General features: G+C 46.8%; 1 protein-coding gene across 2 annotated transcripts; it reads right to left on the bottom strand.

Annotated features, from left to right (window-relative positions):
* Positions 1–381: 381 nt before the first annotated feature.
* LOC112123970 (glutathione S-transferase-like) lies at positions 382–20,578 on the bottom strand. Of its 2 annotated transcripts, none has more exons than XM_024222556.2 (7): positions 20,475–20,578; positions 11,096–11,202; positions 10,069–10,120; positions 8,476–8,608; positions 6,118–6,259; positions 1,522–1,653; positions 382–837 (listed from the first exon to the last, which is right to left on the bottom strand). In XM_024222556.2, exons 2-7 carry the CDS (start codon positions 11,180–11,182, stop codon positions 715–717), a joined length of 669 nt encoding a protein of 222 aa, XP_024078324.1. In that variant the 5' UTR covers positions 11,183–11,202; positions 20,475–20,578; the 3' UTR covers positions 382–714. The 2 variants fall into 2 exon arrangements, with proteins under 2 accessions (XP_024078324.1, XP_024078386.1); XM_024222618.1 differs by lacking the exon at positions 20,475–20,578 and adding an exon at positions 20,290–20,468.
* Positions 20,579–21,014: the final 436 nt, after the last annotated feature.

Genomic DNA, 21,014 nt, shown 5'->3' with positions numbered 1-21,014 from the left:
TTGGTATGTTAGCGAACAAAACATTTTAAATGAGAGTTTAACCCAAATTTTGAAAACTTCAGAGATTCAAATGGTTTTTCATTTCTGCTTACAAAATACCAATTACTGAGCTCGGCATATTTTCTTGTGTATGGGAAGTATTTCATGCAGCAGAAAAGGTTTTAGAATCTGTATGAAAAGCTTTCAAGGACATTGGTGGCTAGGAGCACCAGTGTGATCAAAATCCAACAGCCATGAACTACTAATGGAGGTAGCATGGTCCAGCGGATAAGAAAATGGAGAGGGAATCAGGGATTGGGCACACCCACTTTTCTAAAGCACTTTAAGAGGTATAGCTATGCGTACTAACCTACATGTGTTATAAATAAATGAGCTCCAACAGAAAGTAATGAGTGTTTTATTTCAAGTAAATGTATCTTCCAATTACAAGATTATTTAACAAGTTACCCTAGTCTACAATTCATTGTAATCTAGTTATAGCTATTGCAGTGACATTTTTAAAGTGTTATGTTTCGGCATGCTAATATTTAACATGCTAAAAACTTTCAAATCCAGTTTCACAGACTAAAGCCAGAAGAGCCCATTATCATCTAATCTGACTTCCTGTATAGCTCAGGCCATAAAATGTTTGAGTTATGTGAAATTTACAGCTATATTAAGCATGGCTGAGCTACTATACTGTAGGTGCAGTGATTTTTAGTAATCACATAGTGATTAGATGTTGAATATTTTCTTCATCTGTGCAATTAACTTGTCATCTGCTGGTGGTTTCCTTTGGCTACCAGGCTGCAAGAATTTCTTAATTGTGGGGATGTTGCTTAATCTTCCTTTAAAAGCCTAAAAGAAGAAGCAGTAAAAAGCCTTTGAGAGTAAGGAAATGATATTCAACTTCATAGATTAAAATGCACAATGTATTTAACAAAAAATTTGCATGAGCAAAAAAAAAAAAAGGCACAAAACAAAACAATTGGTAGCTATTTGTGGCCAGATTTCCAGAAGAGGTCAGTACTAGAGCTGGCCAGAGGATGACCATTCCTTTTTGTACCAACTTTCAAGGTTTCAAAATTTATTTTGTTCCAGACTGGTGTTCACGCAAATGAAATGGTGTTAATGTCTGTTTTCAATTTGGGGAGCAACAGGGTGTGACAGCACAGTGATTTGGGCACCAGCCTAGGACCTAGAAGACCCAGGTTCAAGTCCTTGCTCTGCTTTGAGTTGGTCAAAGCAAGGACTTGAACCTGGGTCTTCCACATCCCAGGCCAGTGCACGAGAGTGTTTACCTCTAAAAAACAGTCTTCATCAAAACTGAAACATCTCTGTTCAGCATTTTGGCTTCAATGCAAGTTTTTTTGCTGAAAATGTTCTGAGCAGCTCTACTCTTTCCACAGTATCTCCCACTGAGAATAACAAGAGCTCAAGTGCTGCAGTGGCTCCAAGGGCATAAATATCAATACTTTACACTGGGCATCAGAGTCTGAATATAAGTGTATGTTCCTTGGTGAGATCAAGCGATTCAGTTACCTGTAACTGAGGGAACGGGGAGAGTATATCAGGCTTGCACTCTTCTGCCATTAAAATGGCCTCAAGCAGCTGGACATCCGCCCAGCTAAATTGGTTACCAACAAGAAACTGCTGGCCATGGTCTTTTAAAACCTATGGAATATGAGAAAACAGAGAGGTCTTAGGGGTACAAATGGGAAATAGCTTACTTACTTGGTTAGATGTGTATTTGTCAGGACTAGTCCAAGCAAGAGGTCTGAGGTGATAGAGGATTGTGGGCAATCAGAATGCAAAGCCATTTAATTCAAATTGGGTCCACGATTCAGTGTATAACCTTCTCCTAGGCCAGGATAAGTGCAGGACTTCAGTCCCCAAGAAGGAGATTCATGGCAATGGTGCAAACAGAAGGGGATTATTTGTAGAAGTGGTTAAGAAATAGTCGATGGAGGATTATCTGTGATGTGTCCCAGCCTTAATTAAAACGGGAGGCCTTCTGATTACCCACAATGTTTAATCTATCCCACAGGAATCTCCGCATGAAGCAGGTTGTATTGCACACCCCACAGCATCTTAGCTGTAGAGGCTCCCCCATGACTGGGATACAACACTTTTGCAGATTGTTAATAGCAGGTAGTTCAGGAGAAACATGACCCATCTTCAAAGCTACTAAGAGCATGGCTTGGGCTAGCAGTTATTACGAGTTTCTGGAGTCCCACCTTATTTCTCTCCCTTTTTTGCTTTGTAGGCATCTCTGCTTTAGTCAAATATCCAGAGAAACATGCTGCTGCCTAAGGAAACTCCAGCGGGGTAATTAGTCCTTGAGGAGCAGAATTTTGACAGAAAACAGCAGCTGGTATAGTCTGTGCCTGGTGTAGAACCTGGGTGAAGCAGCAACCTCCTGTGGGCCCTTGCACCCATCATTTCAAGGCTGGTTAGGAAGCAGAGGAGCAGCAACAGCAGCACCACTAGAAGATTGGGAATCAAGTGCACATTGTATGCAAAGAAAACCCCTGGACTGTGGGGTTAGAGTCCATCAGAACCAACCCTCTTGCAGAAATAGGTCTAACAGCATTTGTAAAGAGCCTATCACTGTGCTAGCCAACTTCTGGATGCCAATGTGAACAACTGAATATTACTAGTCACTCTACACTATATGAACGAGCAAACATATCTCTGTGAGCATCTGTCCTGAATAATTAACAGGTCCCTGCCCTTACAAATATAAGGCCAAGTACAATGTAAACACATCTTATGCTTTTGGCTCTCTTAAGTCACCCTAGAAGAAACAAAGATACAAAATCTTTAAAAGTACGTAATACAATTGGAACATGCAACCATTTAACCTCACAGCATAGATCCTGTGGGGGCATCAGTGCAGACTTGTAGGAACTTTGATTAAACTAGTTACTAGTTGAAGTTACTCTGAATGAACTTAAAAGTAGCAACTGAAAGATTAAAACAACAATGCATCACCAGGTGAAGATCAAATTAGAGCAGAGCTACTTACGGCATGCGGAGAGGTCAACATGAAAATCCTGCTATGCCTCTTACATTTGGTATGGGAGAAAGAACACCCCCCCCAGAAGAATGGAAGAGGAGGATTATAATCAAACTCCCCAAACATGGAGATTTGAGTGATGGTAATAACTGGCATGGGACTGGGTGCTTTCAGCCCCAGAGAAAGTATTCTGTGCAATCACCCAAATAGAGCAGCTATACATAGCAAACTTAGAGACCAATCTGGTTTTCACTTAAATCAATTTTGTATTGACTGAATCTTCATCCTGAGAAATACTGTAGAGCAAAGCAATGAATGGCAACTGCCAGTGACCTTGATTTTGTAGATTTCCAAAAAAACCATTGGATTGTGTAGCTAGAGAACCATCATAGTAAATAGTATGAATCTATGGAGTCTCCAACAAAATCATCCAAATTATTAAAAACCTGCATCAAAACACTCAGTGTGAAGAAAAGATAAACCAGGAGCTAACAGACTGGTTTAATGTTAACATTGGTGTCAGACAAAGTAATATCTTGTCCCTCATCTTGTTTGGAGTTGCTATTGAATTTAAGTGACAGATTGTCAGTATGGAAATGAGCACTGCATGGATAAATGGCAAGCTTGGAGATTTAGACTTTGCAGATGACATCTGTCTTCTAAATAAGACAGTTGAAGATAGCCAGACAAAGACAGATGGTCTTGCAAGTTCTGCCAAGCAAACAGGTCTTATCACTAAATCAAAGATGGAAGTTATAAAAATTAATTTACCTACAATGATTTTCTGTACTTGAAAGGTGAAGCCTTGAAAACAGTGAATAAATTTACTAATCTAGGCAGCATCACTCCCAGTACTGGTGATGTTTGAAATAGAATCCAGAAAAGGTTAAGCAAGTGTTGTATTTCAAAGTCTCAAATCCAATGTGGTTGGCAAAACAAACAAGTTCTTTAAAAGCAACATCCTAAGCATCCTCCTATATGGAGAAGAGTCCATCCAATGCAAACTGAATATCTTTCAGTGCAGATGTATATGTAACATATTCAGAGTAAAATGGACTAAGAATAAGTAATGAAGAGATCCTAGAATGGGCACAACTAGCTACAACAATACAGGCAGTAAGGAAGAAGAGCTGGACTTATTTGGGAAACCTTGCCCAATAGGAGGTTACCTAAACAAGCACTATTTGGCAACCCCAGGCAAGAGTAAGAGAGGCCAACCTAGAAACACACTCTGTAGCACCATCATGGCTGAAGTGGCATTATTACAGCTCAATAAAAAAGACCTAGAAAAATGAACCCAGGACAGGGATGATTGGCGCTGTTTGACTTCGAACTTATGCAGCTGATGACTGAATTTCTTGCATATTGCAAACATTGATTTTGCTTGTGCAATCTGAGGTTCTGCTGAGGAGACATCATGTGAAGCTGCGTAATTGAGGTTTTGCATTCTTACTGACAAATCCACCGTTGGGCATTTCTGCTTTATGTGTGACACTTCCTGTACAACTCTCTTCCAGTCAGCTCTCCATGAATGCTGCTGTGTGCATATTTTGTATGGTACCCAAAGACTTTAGAAAAGGCTGCATATTTGTGTACAGCTCAAAATAAGTAAATAAAGAGATAGAACTCATGTACCAAATCCTGAAAAATGTACTCAAACAAATTTCCTCATTACTCCCAGGGTGACTTCAATGGGAATTTTAGTAACCATGACTAGGGCCCTACCAAATTCACGATCCATTTTGGTAAATTTCAGTCATAGGATTTTTTAAATCTGAAATTACACAGTGTTGTAACTGTGGAGGTCCTGACCAAAAAAGGGATGGGAAGGAAGGGTGCAAGGCTATTGTAGGGGGCTCACGGTATTGCCACCCTTATTTCTGAGCTGCTGCAGGTGGCAGCGCTGCCTTCAGAGATGGACAGCTGGAGAGCAGTGGCTGCTGGCTGGGAGCCCAGTTCTGAAGGCAGCATCACTGCCAGCAGCAGCGCAGAAGCAAGGGTGGCATAGTATGGTATTGTCACCCTTACTTCTGCCCTGCTGCTGGAGGTGGGTCTGACCCAGTCCCAGGAGCAGCCCATGCAGGAGAAGAGGAAGTCCCGTCCCTCCACAGACTGGCTTGGGCTAGCAGCTGGAGTCTGGCACATGGTAAGAGCCCCCAGCCAGGGTGCCCCAGCCCTGCTCCTCTCCAGCACTTGGAGGTTAAAGGGGCCTTGGGCTGTCTGTGTGTGTGTCAGGGGGAGACCATAGCACCCCCAACCATGGCACCCTAAGTGATTGCCCATGTCGCCCACCCGTAAGGCTGGTCCTGCCACCTCCCTCCCCCAAGATGATGACCCCCATACCATGCCACCCTCACTTCTGTACTGCTGCTGGTGGCAGCACTGCCTTCAAAGCTGGATGCCCAGCCAGCAGCCACTGCCCACCCAGCTCTGAAGGCAGTGCAGAAGTAAGGGTAGCAATATCACAACCCGCCTACAATAGCCAGATTTCATGAGGGAGACGAGATTTCACGGTCTGTGACACATTTTTCTCAGCCACGAATATGGCTGGGCCCTAACCATGACAAAGGGACCCTCAATCCTGAGGGGAGCCACTAGGGGCTATTACAATACAAATAAATAACAGTTTTGCCTGAGTAAAGATTGTAGGCTTAGCTATTAACACTTCTGAATCACAACTATATTTAATTCAGAACAGTAGAAACGCATGAACTCCTTGGAAAAAATATACTCTGATATATGCTCTCATGACTGTATCCCAGCCATTGATGTGCATGCACATACCACCGTGGTGCTAGCGAAGAGTCGATATCACTGTGTTACCATGGTCTAAAGTACTTTAGAAGAGCTGGATTCTGCCATCCCTGCTCACAGTGAATTGCATCCTACTCTGAGAGTGGTCCTACTGAGGTCAATGGGGGCTCTCTGTGGCAGAATCAGCACCAGGCTGTTTGGTGGCCCCCTTTTCACATCATTCTATGAGGTCTCCCCGAGCGGTCCTGGAGTCCTACAATTCCACCTGCCCTGAGGAGATTTCCTCCTGTGCAAGGGAAGTTTCAGCAAATACCATCATACAAACTGTTCTTCTCTATGGTCTGTCATGTCTCACTATCACTTACCTTTTCATAGACTGGGAAGTATCTGGTTGTGGCCCTCTCGATGATTAAGGCAAAATTCTTCTCCTTTGCCTCGGGCGGTTGCAAAGGGAGTATCATGATCATTCCCATCAGATCTGTTGTTCCTTCCACGTACATATCAATCCTGAAACAAATGTTTTTTATTTTCCAATTAGAGGAGTCCATTTATTTGTGAACACTTGACTTTTGTCCAGTCAGCTTGTTATTGTATTGTAGTGCAACGGCTGAGTTAGCCTCCTGAGTACTCCTGCCATTGCACTACAACAAAATTGATTTGACCTCTTGATCTTTACTATTGGTAATACTTTAGATTAGAGGTTCTCAGCCTTTTTCATTGCATGGATCTCATATTAACAGAGAGATTGTCCCTGTGGCAAGAACAGCAATAGTTTACATGAAGAGTAATATTAGGAACATATCTATGTATTTTTAGTTGTGCTATTCAAAAGCTGTTTATATTTTGAAACTCAAAAAAAATAAACAGGAAAAATTTCGTCCTTGTTTTTCAACCAGCTACACTGCTGGTCAAAAAAACTTTTTGAATTTTGACAATAAATGGGAATTTTGGAAGAGGTTTTCACCCTTTGTTTTCTCTTTCAACCAGCTCCAATTTTTAGCAGATATTTTTTTAGTAGCAGGAAACAAAGAGGCACCAGCACTATATAACCAGCAAGAGCTCTACTGAACGTTTTGAGAACCAGCACTTTAGGTTTTTGACAACAATAATGCTGAACAGGTAGCAAATGGTGGAACTTAGATTTACATGATCAATCCTATTCTAGTCAAGGATGGAATATAGCCTTCAGAATCATTAATTTGTTGGTAATGATGCTGAAAGAGTCAGAGCCGAAACTGAGTTCACGGGGCAGGGGAGGGTGGGGGAGAAGGTTTTCCTGGTAAAATGAGCACACTTATTTGGATATAATTGATATCACAAACAGTGAACCCCATAAAAGGATTCCCACTGAGTTACTTTTCAGGAGAAAGCACACTTAATATGTTCTCTCAACACTGATGTTTTTGTTGTGACTTCATTAGGAGGGGTGGACAAGGAAAATTTCATTGCTCACATGTTAAGCTATAGCACAGCAGTTCTCAAACTGTGGGTCAGGACTCCAAAGTGGGTGGTGACCCCATTTTAATGGGGTTGCCAGGGCTGGCTTAGACTTGCTGGGGCCTGGGGCCAAAGCCCGAGCCTGGGCCCCACCTACTGGGGCCGAAGCCAAAGCCCAAGGGCTTCAGCCCTGGGCAGTGGGGCTCAGCTTACAAGCTCCCAGCACAGGGTGATGGGGCTCAGGCTTTGCTCCCCCCCTCCCCGAGGAGGGTGGAGGCTCGGGCAGGCTCAGGCTTTGGTCCCCCATCATGGGGTTGTGTAGTAATTTTTGTTGTCAGAAGGGGGTCGCGGTGCAATGAAGTTTGAGAACCCCTGCTAATGCTGTGAAACTAGAATTTATACAATGAAGTCCTTGTCTAAGCAACAGAGTATCAGGAAATTGTTTTGTTTTAGGAGATTGTTATTTGTACATATGCACTATACAATCTATGGTAATTTTTAAAGTGAACAGAAGTTTTCAGCTGCAACGACTGTTTTTAAATTGGGCCAACAGGCACAAACATACCCCAGGCTGCCTCCAAAAATTAAGTTCTCTGAATTGCTATCATTAAATAGGAAAGAAATCAAAGTAAGCACCAAGGCATATGAGGCCTTTATTATTATCCCATTAAGGATTGGTAGTTGCCTCAGGAATTTAACGTGCTTCTGGTCTCTATGTAACTGAAGAAACTCTGTGGAGGGTCTTAACAGTATCATCAATTTGTTCACTAACAGTCATAGGGAACAAGTATTTAATAATGGGCTCTTCAATCTAGCACAGAAAGGTATAACATGATCCAATGGCTGGAAGTTGAAGCTAGACAAATTCTTAATGGGAAATAAGGTGTAAATATTTTAACAGTGAGAGTAAGTAACCATTGGAACAATTTACCAAGGTCGTGGTTGATTCTCCATCACTGGCACTTTTTAGATCAAGACTGGATGTTTTTCTAAAGGATATGCTCTAGGAATTATTTGGGGAGGTTCTGTGGCCTGTGATATACAGGAGGTCAGAAAAGATCACAATAGTCTCTTCTGGCCTTGGAATGTATGAATCTACCAGGTAGATAATGACCACAAATCAAAACTCTGGGTTTGAGACGTCAATGGTGTATTGACAGGTTTATAATTTTAATATCCATGTGGGGGAGAAGGGGGTTAAATTTTAAAGCAGTACTCTTCTCTATTTTAGGTAAATGTTCAAATAAAGACAGTATATATTAATGAGGGTAGTGCTGTTACAGTACAGTGCTCTCTCCCTCAGGTCCTTCCCATAGAGGTTGTGTTTCCCTGCTATGTAGTTGAGAATGGCTCTGGTCTGCACCATCTTCATCCCGTCAATTTCCACCATGGGCACTTGTTGAAACAGCAGGGATCCATCTTTGGAAAGGAAAAGAAGTTAAATCACTCAATCCTCACAAACTGTTGTATCATTGCATGGATCTGAGAGAAAATGCCTTATAATTTACATGGACATTTCCAGTTATATTTGAGAGATCCTAAGCGTCTATTGCCAGAGTGAAGGAATATGCAGTGCACCTCTCATGCAGGCCACATTGCATTAGAGAAGTTATCTCTTGAACAAAACTCCCCTTCCATTGACAATCCAGATTAAGCCAAACAGAAGAAAGCAGTTTTTAAAATATGACTGTCCAGACTGTGGCTCTCAACCTATTTACCAATGTGGGTCACCTATGCAGCTCTGTGTGTGTTATGTGGGCCACATCCACCCTATATATATACTACCTGTACATCTACAAAAAAAAATATGGTTTAGTATTTGTTATATGACAGCAATACAATGCAAATCGATATAGTACCTTTCTTTTCAACACTGACAAATATCTATCAAGAGCATTTTAAATTAGCAAAATAAGTCAAAACATCAAACTGTTAAAATGAATTAATTTACCACAAGGGTGGCATGGCATGGTGTATTGCCACCCTCACTTCCACTCTGCTGCTCACAGCGTAGCTGGGCTGAGTGCCCGGAGAGCACGGCTGCGGAGCCTGTCTGCAAAGATGGGGAGCCCTGCCTGGTGCAGGGCACCCACCACCCAGGGGCTGCTCCTACAGCCAGGGAATGCCCCCCCATCACCCAACCCCCCTGGGACTGTCCCCCCCAGGAGCCAGAGCCCCCAAACACTGGGCTTGCACACGTGCCTGCCCTGCAGAGACAGGGTGCCCTGTCCAGGGCAAAAAGGTCCTTTTAAGGACTACCCCCCACGCACCTGCCCCAGCGCCCCCAAGGATTACCCACCAGCACTCAACCCCCACATCCAGGGACTGTGCCCCAGTATCTAGCCCCCATCCAGAGACTGTGCCCCAGCCACCTAGAGTCTGTCCCCCATGCACCAGCTGCACCCGCCTACCTGAAGCCCTTGCCCCCTGCACTCCCACCCCGCACTCCTGCCCCCTGTACCTCCCTCCCTGTAGCCCTAGCCCCCTGCATCCCCCTCTCCGCACCTGCTGGTCTACCATCTCACCTGCATGTACTCAGCTTTGCAGCCCACCCTGCCCCTGCAGTTCTAGTGCCAGGGAGCCTGCTCCAGCCAGGGTCACTGGCCTCACAATCCTACTGGGGTGGAAGGGGGTAGCTAACACCTGGGCCTGGTCTTGCACCACCCTAGTTTTGCACCCCCCAGGGCAGGTGCCCCTCCTGCCCCACCCTAGTTATGGCACTGAGGATGTCACATGGGCCACAGCTGTGTACTGATTGAGCCACAAGTGGCCCACAGGTTGAGAACCACTGGTCTAGACACAAACTTGCACAAGTTTAAAAACCATATCTTTAAGTTAAATCAGTGCAAGTTTGTGTCCGGACTAGGCCATAGACTCACCCTTGCGTAACTTTTCCAAGTCTTCCTTTGCTTCCACAAACTCTTCTTCAAACTGGAAAACAGAAATAAAGGGGGTTGATTGTTACATTTCATGGATCATGAATGAACTATTAGTGGATATTTGCCTTTGGGTATTTTATTTAAAAAGCAGCTGATGCCACATGGAAAATGTTGAGAAACTACAAGATACAATTCTGCCTTTATGTTTCTTGCCTTGATTTAAAAAATAAAAATAAAAGACATTTGAATGAGAATAGGATCTTTGTTGCTACATAACTTGTTCTCTAGCAGCTTATCTCTCACAGTAACATACATCACTGAAAGTCATAAAGATTTTTCACCCCAAGTGCTGAGAAAGCCAAAGAGGAAAATGAATTCCTAGGAAATGACGACAATGCTTTCAAGCAAAAATTCACCACAGAAATTAAGTCATATCATGCCACATTTTTGCTTGATGTGAATCAGGGTAGCTTGGCTGGCTTCGGGAGAGCTATGCTAATTTATACAAGTTTGAGGATCTGGACAAAAAGTATACAAAATTATCTCTAAACAAAATGTTTTTCAAAGTTATTCATGTGATGTGACTAGGTCTTTAAAGCAAGAGTGAATGAGAGACAATTGCAAATATCAAACATTCAAAAGAACCTGGAGAAATTCCTGACTTTGAACAGCAGCAACAATCCAAAATCTCTTCAGTTTAATTTTTCTGAACAAGACGACAGCCAAGGATAGTTTCTTCTTGGAAATAAAAACCCTTGTTATTGCAAAGAATGAAATCAATACATTCTACAGGACACGAAATGCCAGTTTCACTAATATCCGTACTGAATACTATTAGGACTGTGTAAGTAATATATACGACAACTGACATGCAGAATTTACATCCAGCTTTTTGTGACTCTTGTACACATTGATGTAATCACATGTGTGTTAGGAGATGGCGCTAACTAGTCATTAGTCATATTTTCAAAATAGAACAATCATTTCAACCATTGATTAATTTGATCACTTTATAAGAAGTACAAACCTCAACCCCAGCTGCTGCTAACAGCCATCGGATAGATTCCATTTTACCTCTTCCTTTAGTGTAGTGCAGTTTGGGTTTTCCAGCCATGTTTTCAGAATTCTTGTTGCCTGACAAATACAGCAAAGGAAAATTATTTAAAAAGGAAGTATTTAATTTCAAGGGGGGATTTTGAATTTTACCTGCCAATACAGTAAATATTGCTGAGAGTCTTGTGATGGAGATGCACATGAGGAAGAGAGAGGTAATCATGACCCAAATATCTGGGCTTAACTCATTCAAGCCCTCTATGGGCTCAGTGGAGAAAGAGTACCCTCTGTCTGTTTATTGAATGGGAGAGTGAACTGTTTCATAGAGAATCATGGAGTTAATGCTGAACTGGCATTGTCTTATTGATCTGCTGTTTTAAATTATGATTTATTAGGAATAAGGCAGCAGTGACAGTTTTTTTTGCCACTGTAACATTCAGGGATGCAATCTAAACCCGTAAGTGGTTATATCACTGCCCGCCCTATAACCCTGGGTGCCTTAAATGCTCTACTGATGTGGTTTACAGCCCAGAAACCAACAGCTAGCAGACAAGCAGGCAGTCCTCTAAGGGCTGGTCTACGCTAGGGCGGGGGATCGATCCAAGATACGCAACTTCAGCTACGCGAATAGCGTAGCTGAAGTCGAAGTATCTTGGATCGAATTACCTGGGGTCCAGACGGCGCGGGATCGATGGCCGCGGCTCCCCCGTCGACTGCGCTACCGCCGCTCGCTCTGGTGGAGTTCCGGAGTCGACGGTGAGCGCGTTTGGGGACCGATATATCGCGTCTTAACAAGACGCGATATATCGATCCCGGATAAATCGATTGCTACCCGCCGATACAGCGGGTAGTGAAGACGTACCTTGAGTGTCTGTATACTTTGCAGCTCTAGTTCAGCACCCTGACCCCAGCAGCGTGCCTACCATACATCAGCCACATAGGTTAAGTGATACTAATAGAAGTAATAAAGGTTAAGAGAGGGTTACAAACAAACAAAAGTAAGAATGTGCTTCTAAACTAAAACTTAATTTCAGCCAGTTACAATCTTTGCCTAAGCAGGTTTCTCCCTATAATCAATTTCCTGAGGCTTCAACACTCTTTAACCATTTTTTACGCATCGGGGAATTCCACACCACTGTGCGCGTGCAGAATTCATGTCCCCCGCAGATTTCTTTGCTTCCCTGGACAAAAAATGACTTTCTGATGGGGAAGCAAAGGGAAGCCACAAGAGCAGTCACATGCCCCTCCACAGCAGCACAGACATGTCCTTTCAGGCGCCCAGAGCAGCCAGTGGACAGGTAAATCGCTGTGGAGGGAAGGGATGCTCACACCGGGGCTGGGTCACACCCACCTGGGGCTGAGTCAGACCCACCTCCCGTCCACCCAACCCCCATGCATTTGGACTCCTCCCATGAGCCTCACCCCCTCTGCACCCAGAACCCTCCCACCAAGCCCCCTGCACCCGAATCCCCACCCTGCGAAGCCTGAACCCCCTGGCATCTGGATCCCTCATACCCAGAACCCCCCCTAAACCTCCCATTCCCAAACTTCCACCCTACCAAGTCCGACCCCCTGCACCCAGAACCCCACACCGAGACCTCTGCACCTGAACCCAGACCCCCACCCCTGCACCCAGACTACCCCCCGCTGAGTCCCCATCACTCAAACCCCCACCCTGACAAGTCACACTCCCTATGCACCTGGACCACCCTGACAAGCTCCCCACACCCAGATCCCCACCCCACCAAGCCCCAATCCCCCAGACCTGGACCCTCCTGCTGAGCTCAGACTCCGCTGCTGAGCCCCGTTCCCCCCATATGCAGACCCCCCCCATTGAGTCCCAACCACCTTCACCAGTACCCCCCCAGTACCCCCCCTGCCGAGTCCTATTGACGCTCACTTTGGCCTTATAGCCTGAGCAGATCTGTAGGATGTACTTGGATAAACTACTTTGGCCGGAGCCTGAAGTACTATCCCTTCATGATGGGATCTAGGCCAGGGGTGGGCAAACTACGGCCCGTGGGCTGGATCCGGCCCCTCAGGGCTTTGGATCCGGCCCGCGGCGCCGCCAGCACCATATCCTTGCCCCCATGGGTGGAGGGGGGGGGCAGAGGGCTCCATGCGTTGCCCTTGCCTCCAGGCACCACCCCCCGCAGCTCCCATTGGCTGGGAGGTAAGCGGGGCCGGGTCGGAGCCCGAACCCCTCCTGCACCCCGCCCCCCAACTCCCTGCCCTAAGCCTTTGCCCCCCTCCTACACCCCAAACCCCTGCCCTGAGCTCCCTGATGCACCCTGCACCCCTGTGAACCCCAACCCCACCTCGCACCCCTCCTGCACCCCAACCCCCTGCCCTGAGCCCCCTCCTGCAGTCCGCACCCCTCCTGCACCCCTGCCCTCAGCCCCCTTCTGCACTCCAACCCGCTTCCCTGAGCCCCCTCATGCACCCTGCACCCCTCCTCTGCCCCAATCCCTTGCCCTGAGCCCCTGCCTGCACACCACACCCCCTCACACACCCCACACTCCCTCCCGCACATCAACCCCCTGCCCTGCATACAATTCCCCCACCGAGATGTCGCCCTCGGCCCAAAAAGTTTGCCCACCCCTGATCTAGGCTATCCAGCCTCAGCCACCCACCTATAAGCCAGTACCTGATACAACAATGATTAAATGTGGCTTTGGGACGAGGCTGTGGTCTTGCTCTGTAACTCTGCATCTTTTTCACCAATCTGTTCTACATCTACAGCTAAAGCAAAGGCAGCTGCATACATGGTCCCCACCATTTCTATAAACACCAACTGGCAGAATACTTAGGGGGATGGCTATGCAGGGATGGCTTCACTCACACCCTGTGCTTCCCATTTGTCTCACTTTCCATCTGATATCTCAGATATCAGCAAGGGGCAGCACTGAGCCTGCAATGCATTCAGTAGTTTCCAGTTTTGTTAACAGTGCTCAGCTCACAGCAGCCTTTGCATTCTGCTGAGTCACCTCTCCAAGGACACAAAGGAAAAGATTTGGAACCCTTGAGGATGACCGGCCTTAAGGCTGAGGGCAAACTCAACACGTTGTACACAATGTAAATGAATTACTCCATTGTTAGAGACAAAGTTTAATTATTTATGGAACAGATTTTGCAACAATTTTTCAATCTCTTATCAGGGCCCAAAGGTTAACACTGTAGCAGACAATCAGAAAAACACAAATGAAATGGAGGCCATGAACAAGAGTACATGCCAGTTGGGTGGTGGGGTCTTCTGCATCATTGGCTGTCCCTACTCAAGTCTCCCCATTGGATGTTTTCCTCAACAATTCCCAAATTAATGACGACTGCAATCACTAGAAGTTTTGCCTGAGTAAAGATGACAGAATTTGGCCCTCTCTCCCAGCCTCTATTTTGATTTTCATTCTTTCTGTCTTTTCCTCTGCTGATAGCCTTCTTTCCTGTTTCCTAACAGCCTGCCTGAAACTGCTCCCCCACCCATTGCTTCTTCCCTACCCCCTCTCCAAGGCCCTTGATCCTCTTGTTCACATCCACTCTGCTTCCACACACCCAAGGCTTCATTGAGCAGCAAACTGAAGCTACCAGAGAGCAAACTGTACTTATCGGTTGAACAGGCCATCCCTACCTACTCTGGGGCCCTACGCAGCGCCCCCAAGTGGCCACTTGACTTAAGGGGATTATGGGACGTTTCCAGAGGCCAATCACAGCGCAGTAATGCAACACCTCATTCAGACTGACACTGGGGCGTTTCAGCCGAGGCGCAGCAAGCGTTATGCTTCTCGTGGAGGTGGATTACCAGCAGCGCTCCAGCTGCAGAGTCCAGGCGCTCTAAGTGCCTTGCCAGTGTGGATGGGTGGTGAATTAGGGCGCCTGGGGCTGCTTTAATGGCTCTAACTTGCAAGTGTAGCCAAGCCCTTAGACACAAAAGCATGTTAATATCAGTTGGCTGCTCCACTCAGAACAGCTGGGGAGTGGAACAGAGCAGCGGGAAAGAAATTTGGCTTAAAAAGAAGTGCCTGTACTGATACAACCAGTACTTGCCCAATCCAGTTTCCTGCAGGAGGAAATCAACCTGGAGATGAGTCTATTTGCATGGGGCCCATGTCAAGGCGGCTTTGGAACACACGGGAATTATGCAAATTGTCTTGAGATTGCCCCACTCCATGATTGGTTTAGGTACTTCCAGCCTTAACATCTGATCATGGCTTATAGGAGCAAGGCAGTTAAGTGACTCTGTAACTACATTTTGTGATGGATATATGTTTTTAAAACATTTATTAATGTAAGAGAAGTTAAGCGATTGTTAAATTGCCTCTGACTTGATAAGAAGATACTAGATATAACCTTTATATTTTGAAAATCTCAGATTTCCTATCCATTCTAATGAGATGTATTTTCTGTGTCTCAACCAGCATTGCCAGATTCTCAAGGTCCCAGATCCAAGTCTGATTGTTAAATATAATTCACACATACTTTTTTGTTTAACCTGATTTAGGTTCTGATCCTGCAATAAGCTCCACACAGGTGGACCCCCAGTTATACAAAGACCATTGCATGGCCTTACTCCATCTTTCTAATCAGATGCAATGTTCAGAGTAGCTTTTATATTGTAATGCAGTGTTCCTTTAACAAAACCTTACGAGGACTGTTCCAGCAGAGTGATCACATGGCATACATCCCACACTAAACCAAATCTGACTCAGTCTAGAGCAGGGGTTTCAAACACGCGGCCCGCATGTGGCCCATGGGGTTCTTTCGTGCGGCCCGCCAAGCTCCCCGCCTCCCTCCCCCCCGCCTACCACGTGTCGCCGCGAGCCCCGCACCACTCCCTGAAGCGGCTGAACTACTGTATGTCCCTGCAGCCCCGGGCAGGGGGGTGGGAGGCGAGTAGGGGGCTCTGTGCTCTTACAGCTCCCATTGGCCGGGAACTGGGAACTGCGGCTAATGGGAGTTTTCGGGGAGGTACCTGGATGAGCAGCAAGAGCAGCACGTGGTGCCGTTTCCCCTCTCCCCCCAGGGACTCCGGCTGCTTCCTGGAGCGGAGCGGGGCCAGGGACAGGGCAGGCAGGCAGGGAGCCAGTGATGCGGCCCTCGGGCCAATGCACTAGTCCTCATGTGGCCCTCGGGGTCATCTGAGTTTGAGACCCCTGGTCTAGAGATGTGTGAACCAGTGAACTGGTCTCTGGTGGGACTTGGACCAACAGGGTTTGGATCCAGAAAGCAGCTTGACCACAAAGTGCCCTAATAGGATTAAGGGTAAATTACCCCTGAAGGTTTAAAACTTTAATTACAAGTGGTGATAAAACCTTAATCTCTCTTCAGATCTGACTAAGAGCTAGAGCCATACTCCTCCCCAGGTCAAGCTGTACAGCTCCATGCCCCAACCCTGCATGATGCTGAGCCTCTGGGCAGGCTCACTGATGCTTCACTCTAAGGTTCCGTCTACACAGTATTTGGGAGCCCGCAGGAACAAGCCTCCGAGCCCGGATCAAGAGGCTTATGCTCTAGCTGTGTAGACAGTACTTTGGAGCTGTGGCTTGGGCTGGAGCTCAGGCTCTGAAGCCTGTGGGGAGTCTTCAGAAGAGCCCAAACTGCAACTTCAAAGCGCTGTCTACACAGCTATTTTTAGAGCCCGAGCATGAGTCGGTCAACCTGGGCTGGGAGGCTCACTCCCCCGGGCTCCCAAATGCTATGTAGATGTACCCTAAAAGTTCAGATGTCTGTCTCGTGCCTAACCCCAGGCCAATCCACAAAGTGGGGAAAGAGAAGCAGGCACCTCCAAGGCACAGGAAAAACAACCACTGGCCACCCCTCCCACCAGCAAAAAGGATCCTAGTGACAACTATTGCTAAGTATTACTAAAATTAGTGAGAGAACCATTTCCCCCTTCTCCTCCCCCCCATCCCATTTTTATGTTATTTTATCATTTTTCTTACCTTATCATAACACAGTGCCACAGTCCACATGTCAGGCATGTGAACTGTGAGCACTTTAGTGTGTCCCAAGTGAAAAATACCCTGGCATAGTAAATCTTTTGACCAATACAAAAACTGGCCAAGTGGCAACCCTAGAGAAGCACCTGTCTCATCCGTGGGGCCCAATGCAGTAGATGTGCTCAGAGTATGCCTAATGCCACACACAATGGCAGGGTCACAAGGAGGAGGCAGCCTCTTTCGTAACCTTTAGCCCAGGGTACTCCACAAGGATGTGGGGAAACCCTGGTTAAATTCCCCCCTCTACCTGATGAAGAGACGGGATTTGAACAATGGTTCTCCACCTCTTGGGTGAGTGCTCTAACCACTGGACTATGGGATGTTTCCTATTTAAACTGTTTCACTTTAATTAATAACTGATAATTAAATATCAATCGGATCAGAGTGAGAATCACGCTGTAGCCCAATGGTTAGGACACTCACCTAAGAGATGGCAGATACCTCTTCAGATCCCTTCTCCTCAATGGGCAGAGGAGGGAACTTAACAGGGGTGAGTATCCTAACTGCTGGGCTAAAGATTAAGGGAGGAGGCTGCTCTCTTCCCCCACTCCAAAACTATTTTGTATGGAGTTAGGCAGGCAACTAACTCTCTCTTGCAAGCAATTACTTGGATGGCTAAGCTGCCAGATTCCAAGTCGTGGATCGCAAACCGAGATAGGACCCTCCCTCAAGCCTGGATTTAGGCAACTAACTCTATGGGGGGAGGGGGGGGAAATCTAGGACACACCTGTCTCATTAGCAAGCATCTCCAACTGGCTATTTTATGCTATGTCTACACTTAAAATGCTACAGTGTAGACACTCACTACAGCAATGGGAGAGGTTCTCCCATCACTGTAGTTAATCCACCTCCCCAAGAGACGATAGCAAAGTTGACAGAAAAATTCTGTCTACACCGGGTGCTAGGCTGGCTTAACTACATCATTCAGTGGTGTGGATTTTTCACACTTCTGAGTGACATAGCTGACTTGACCTAACTTTTCAGTTTAGACCAGCCCTTAAGCTCTACCTAGCATGCTGGCTCTTATGTATCCATTCTTAGGCTCCTGTCTCCATAGGCACTGACTTCTGCTCAGGGGGTGCCCGACACCCCCTTCCCCAAGCCCCCGCCCCACCTCTTCCTGCCCCTGCTCTGCCTCCACCCCCACTCCACCCCTTCCCCACCTCTTTCCGCCCCCTCCCCTGAGTGCGCCCCAGCCCTGCTCCTCCCTCTCCCGCCCAAAGCCAACCTATTCGCGGCAGGCGGGACGCACTGGGGAGGAGGGAGAGGAGTGATCAGCAGGGCCGCCGGCAGGGGAGAGGCGCTGGGGGGGAAGGAGGAGGTGAGCGGGGAGCTTGCCTGCTGGTGGGTGCTAAGCACCTGCTAATTTTTCTCCGTGGGTGTTTCAGCCCTGGAGCACCCACGGAGTCAGCGCCTATGCCTGTCTGTATACCAAGCCTAGGCACCTAACTCAGGCTTTGTGGATCCCATTATTGCTCCAGTGCTTTTTTTAGACATCTAAAAGTTAGACATTACAATCTGAGCACTGCAACACCTAAGTCCCTTTTATAGAACAATGTCTTAGTGCTAGCTTAAGGAGCAAGAATCATAGAAGTGCAGGATTGGAAAGGACCTCGAGAGGTCATCTAGTTCAGTTCCCTGCATTCAAGGCAGGACTATGTAATAACTAGACCATTCCTAACAGGTATTTATCTAACCTGTTCTTAAAAACCTCTAAAAGAAGGAAGCAAATATGTCTCATAAGGGTGTTAAAATGCCTTCTGGGGCAGTGCAGTTCATGCAGCCCTTTGCTCAGGCCTGAAGACAAAGTCACAGTCCAAAACCCTTAAAGGTATTTATTTAGTGCCTAATTCCCTAAACTTTGAGGATCAGGGGACCAAATCCTTAGTGTTAAATACATATACATGCTCTCCAGCAAGGTTCAAAACACACAGAATGGGCATTTATGACTTGGTTGACGTCAGTGAGAGTTGTGAGTGCTCAGCATCTCTGAGGATCAGGCCCTTAATTCAATGTCAAAGTGTTGAAACCTATGCACAGGAAGAACAAAACTCTCCTGGGTGAGTTCAAACAATGGAATTAGGAGCCTGGACTAGTTCAAAGAAAAAGTTACATAATGGGACTACAGCTATTACATTACTGAACTCTGCAGCTATAACTAGAGGTTATGAAATCACTGTGTGTTTTGCAAGTTATGTAGTCTGACAGGGCTCTTCAGGTAACAGCCAGACAGACGGCTGAAGACAACAGTAAATGCAGAAGCAAACTTTTTGGAGCAAAGGGTCGGTTTCAATGTCTTTCCCATTTTGGAAAAAAGTTTCGAAATTGTCAGTGTCCCATTTTGACATTTTTCAGTTTGAAACAACATTCTGTTTAGAAATTTAAGTTTACCATAAAAACAAACCAAAATGTTTCATTTCAGCAGATCCGATTCCCCCTCCCCACCCCAACCCCCTTTCAGATTTATGGTTTACGAAAAATTGAGATGTTTGACTTTGCCCCGATTTGGACTAGCAAAGTTTTTGAAACTTCAAGAATCCATATAGGTAGGGTTGCCAATTTTGATTAGCCCTATTCCTGGAGGTTTCATCACATAATCTTTAATTAAAAAATAAGCTTTAATTCCTGCAGACTCCAGAACAATCCTGGAGAGTTGGCAACCTTACTTATAGGAGAGGAAAGGCATTTCCTGCCCAGCGCTAGTGGGATCACAGCCCAGCCCCCCCCCCCACGCTCGCATTGCTGGGTAGGGGGGTTGGAGCAGACAATCACCCTCTCCTGCTGGAGGCATCTCTGCACCAAACCCTCCCTGGGGCTGGGGCTTTAATCCACAGCCGGGCTCAGAGCTCAGCCCGCACACAAACGCCTTATGACAGGGGCTGCCTGCGCCCCTCGCTAGGCAGTGTTGCCTCAGCAATCTCTCGCCTGCGCAATCAGTAAACACCGCCTGCGCGACAGCCAGGGGAGCAGGCACTGCCCAGCGCTTCCCCCAGGGACTCGGGGCCCTGCCTCCCCTCAGAGGGGGCCCGGGGGACGCTGACTCTCGCCCTGCTCTCCTGGCCCCTTTCCCGCGCAGAGCAAAGGCTGGATTCCCACTGCTCTCCCACCACACGTGCCCTCACGCAGCGAGCGACACAAACATCATGTGTTGCGCCTCCCAGCGCCCATCACCTACCCGCGCCGCGCTCCTGCCCTCGGGACCCCTCTGCTCGTAGGGAGCCCCCCGGGAGCCACGAACTCCCGACTGGCCCCACACGTTACAGCTGCAGAAAATCCAGAGCCAGCCCCGCAAACACGCGGCGTAACCCACTGCCGCTCCCCGGGAGTAGAGCCGCTCCCTGGCCGTTTCTGAGCACTGACCTCGGACTCCCAGCTCACTCCTCCTTAGACACAGACAGCAACAGTGTGGCTGCCTTCAGCCTGTGACCGGCTCCACCTCCCGAGGGGAGTCTTCTCTCGGACCCTATGAGGAGGAGAGGCTCCCACCCAGTCCCATTGGAGATCAGTTTACTCTGGCTCCTCTCCCAAATCTCTCTCCCCTAGCAGTGCAAGGGGGAGGGAGGCTGTGTTTTGTTCCAAGCGATTTGTTTGTTAACAAACAAACAAAACGAATACGATGTTTTTCATGCTGCTGGCCTCTGACTCCAGGCCTTGCTTGGTTTGAGAAACTGAGTGATACTGAGGCTTTGCTCCAAACTGTTAGTTAGACAAATGCAGTGAGAAATGCTCCTGGATTCTGAGGAACAGGCAGATCAAACACACTGGTGGCTTGGCTTATATTCTGTAATTGTCAGGTTCAGTTTCCCAACACAGTTCTGTATTATGGTTAATGCTGTTTGGTCCTGTCTACCCAAGCGAGGCTACCGGTGCCCGGTGTCTTGTGATAATCAAGGAATCCAT

The sequence above is a fragment of the Terrapene carolina genome, unplaced genomic scaffold (assembly GCF_002925995.2).
Source record: "Terrapene carolina triunguis isolate 2854851 unplaced genomic scaffold, T_m_triunguis-2.0 Scaffold42, whole genome shotgun sequence".
NCBI classification, from domain to species: Eukaryota; Metazoa; Chordata; order Testudines; family Emydidae; genus Terrapene; species Terrapene triunguis.
This window is presented reverse-complemented; position numbering and strand designations above follow the sequence as displayed.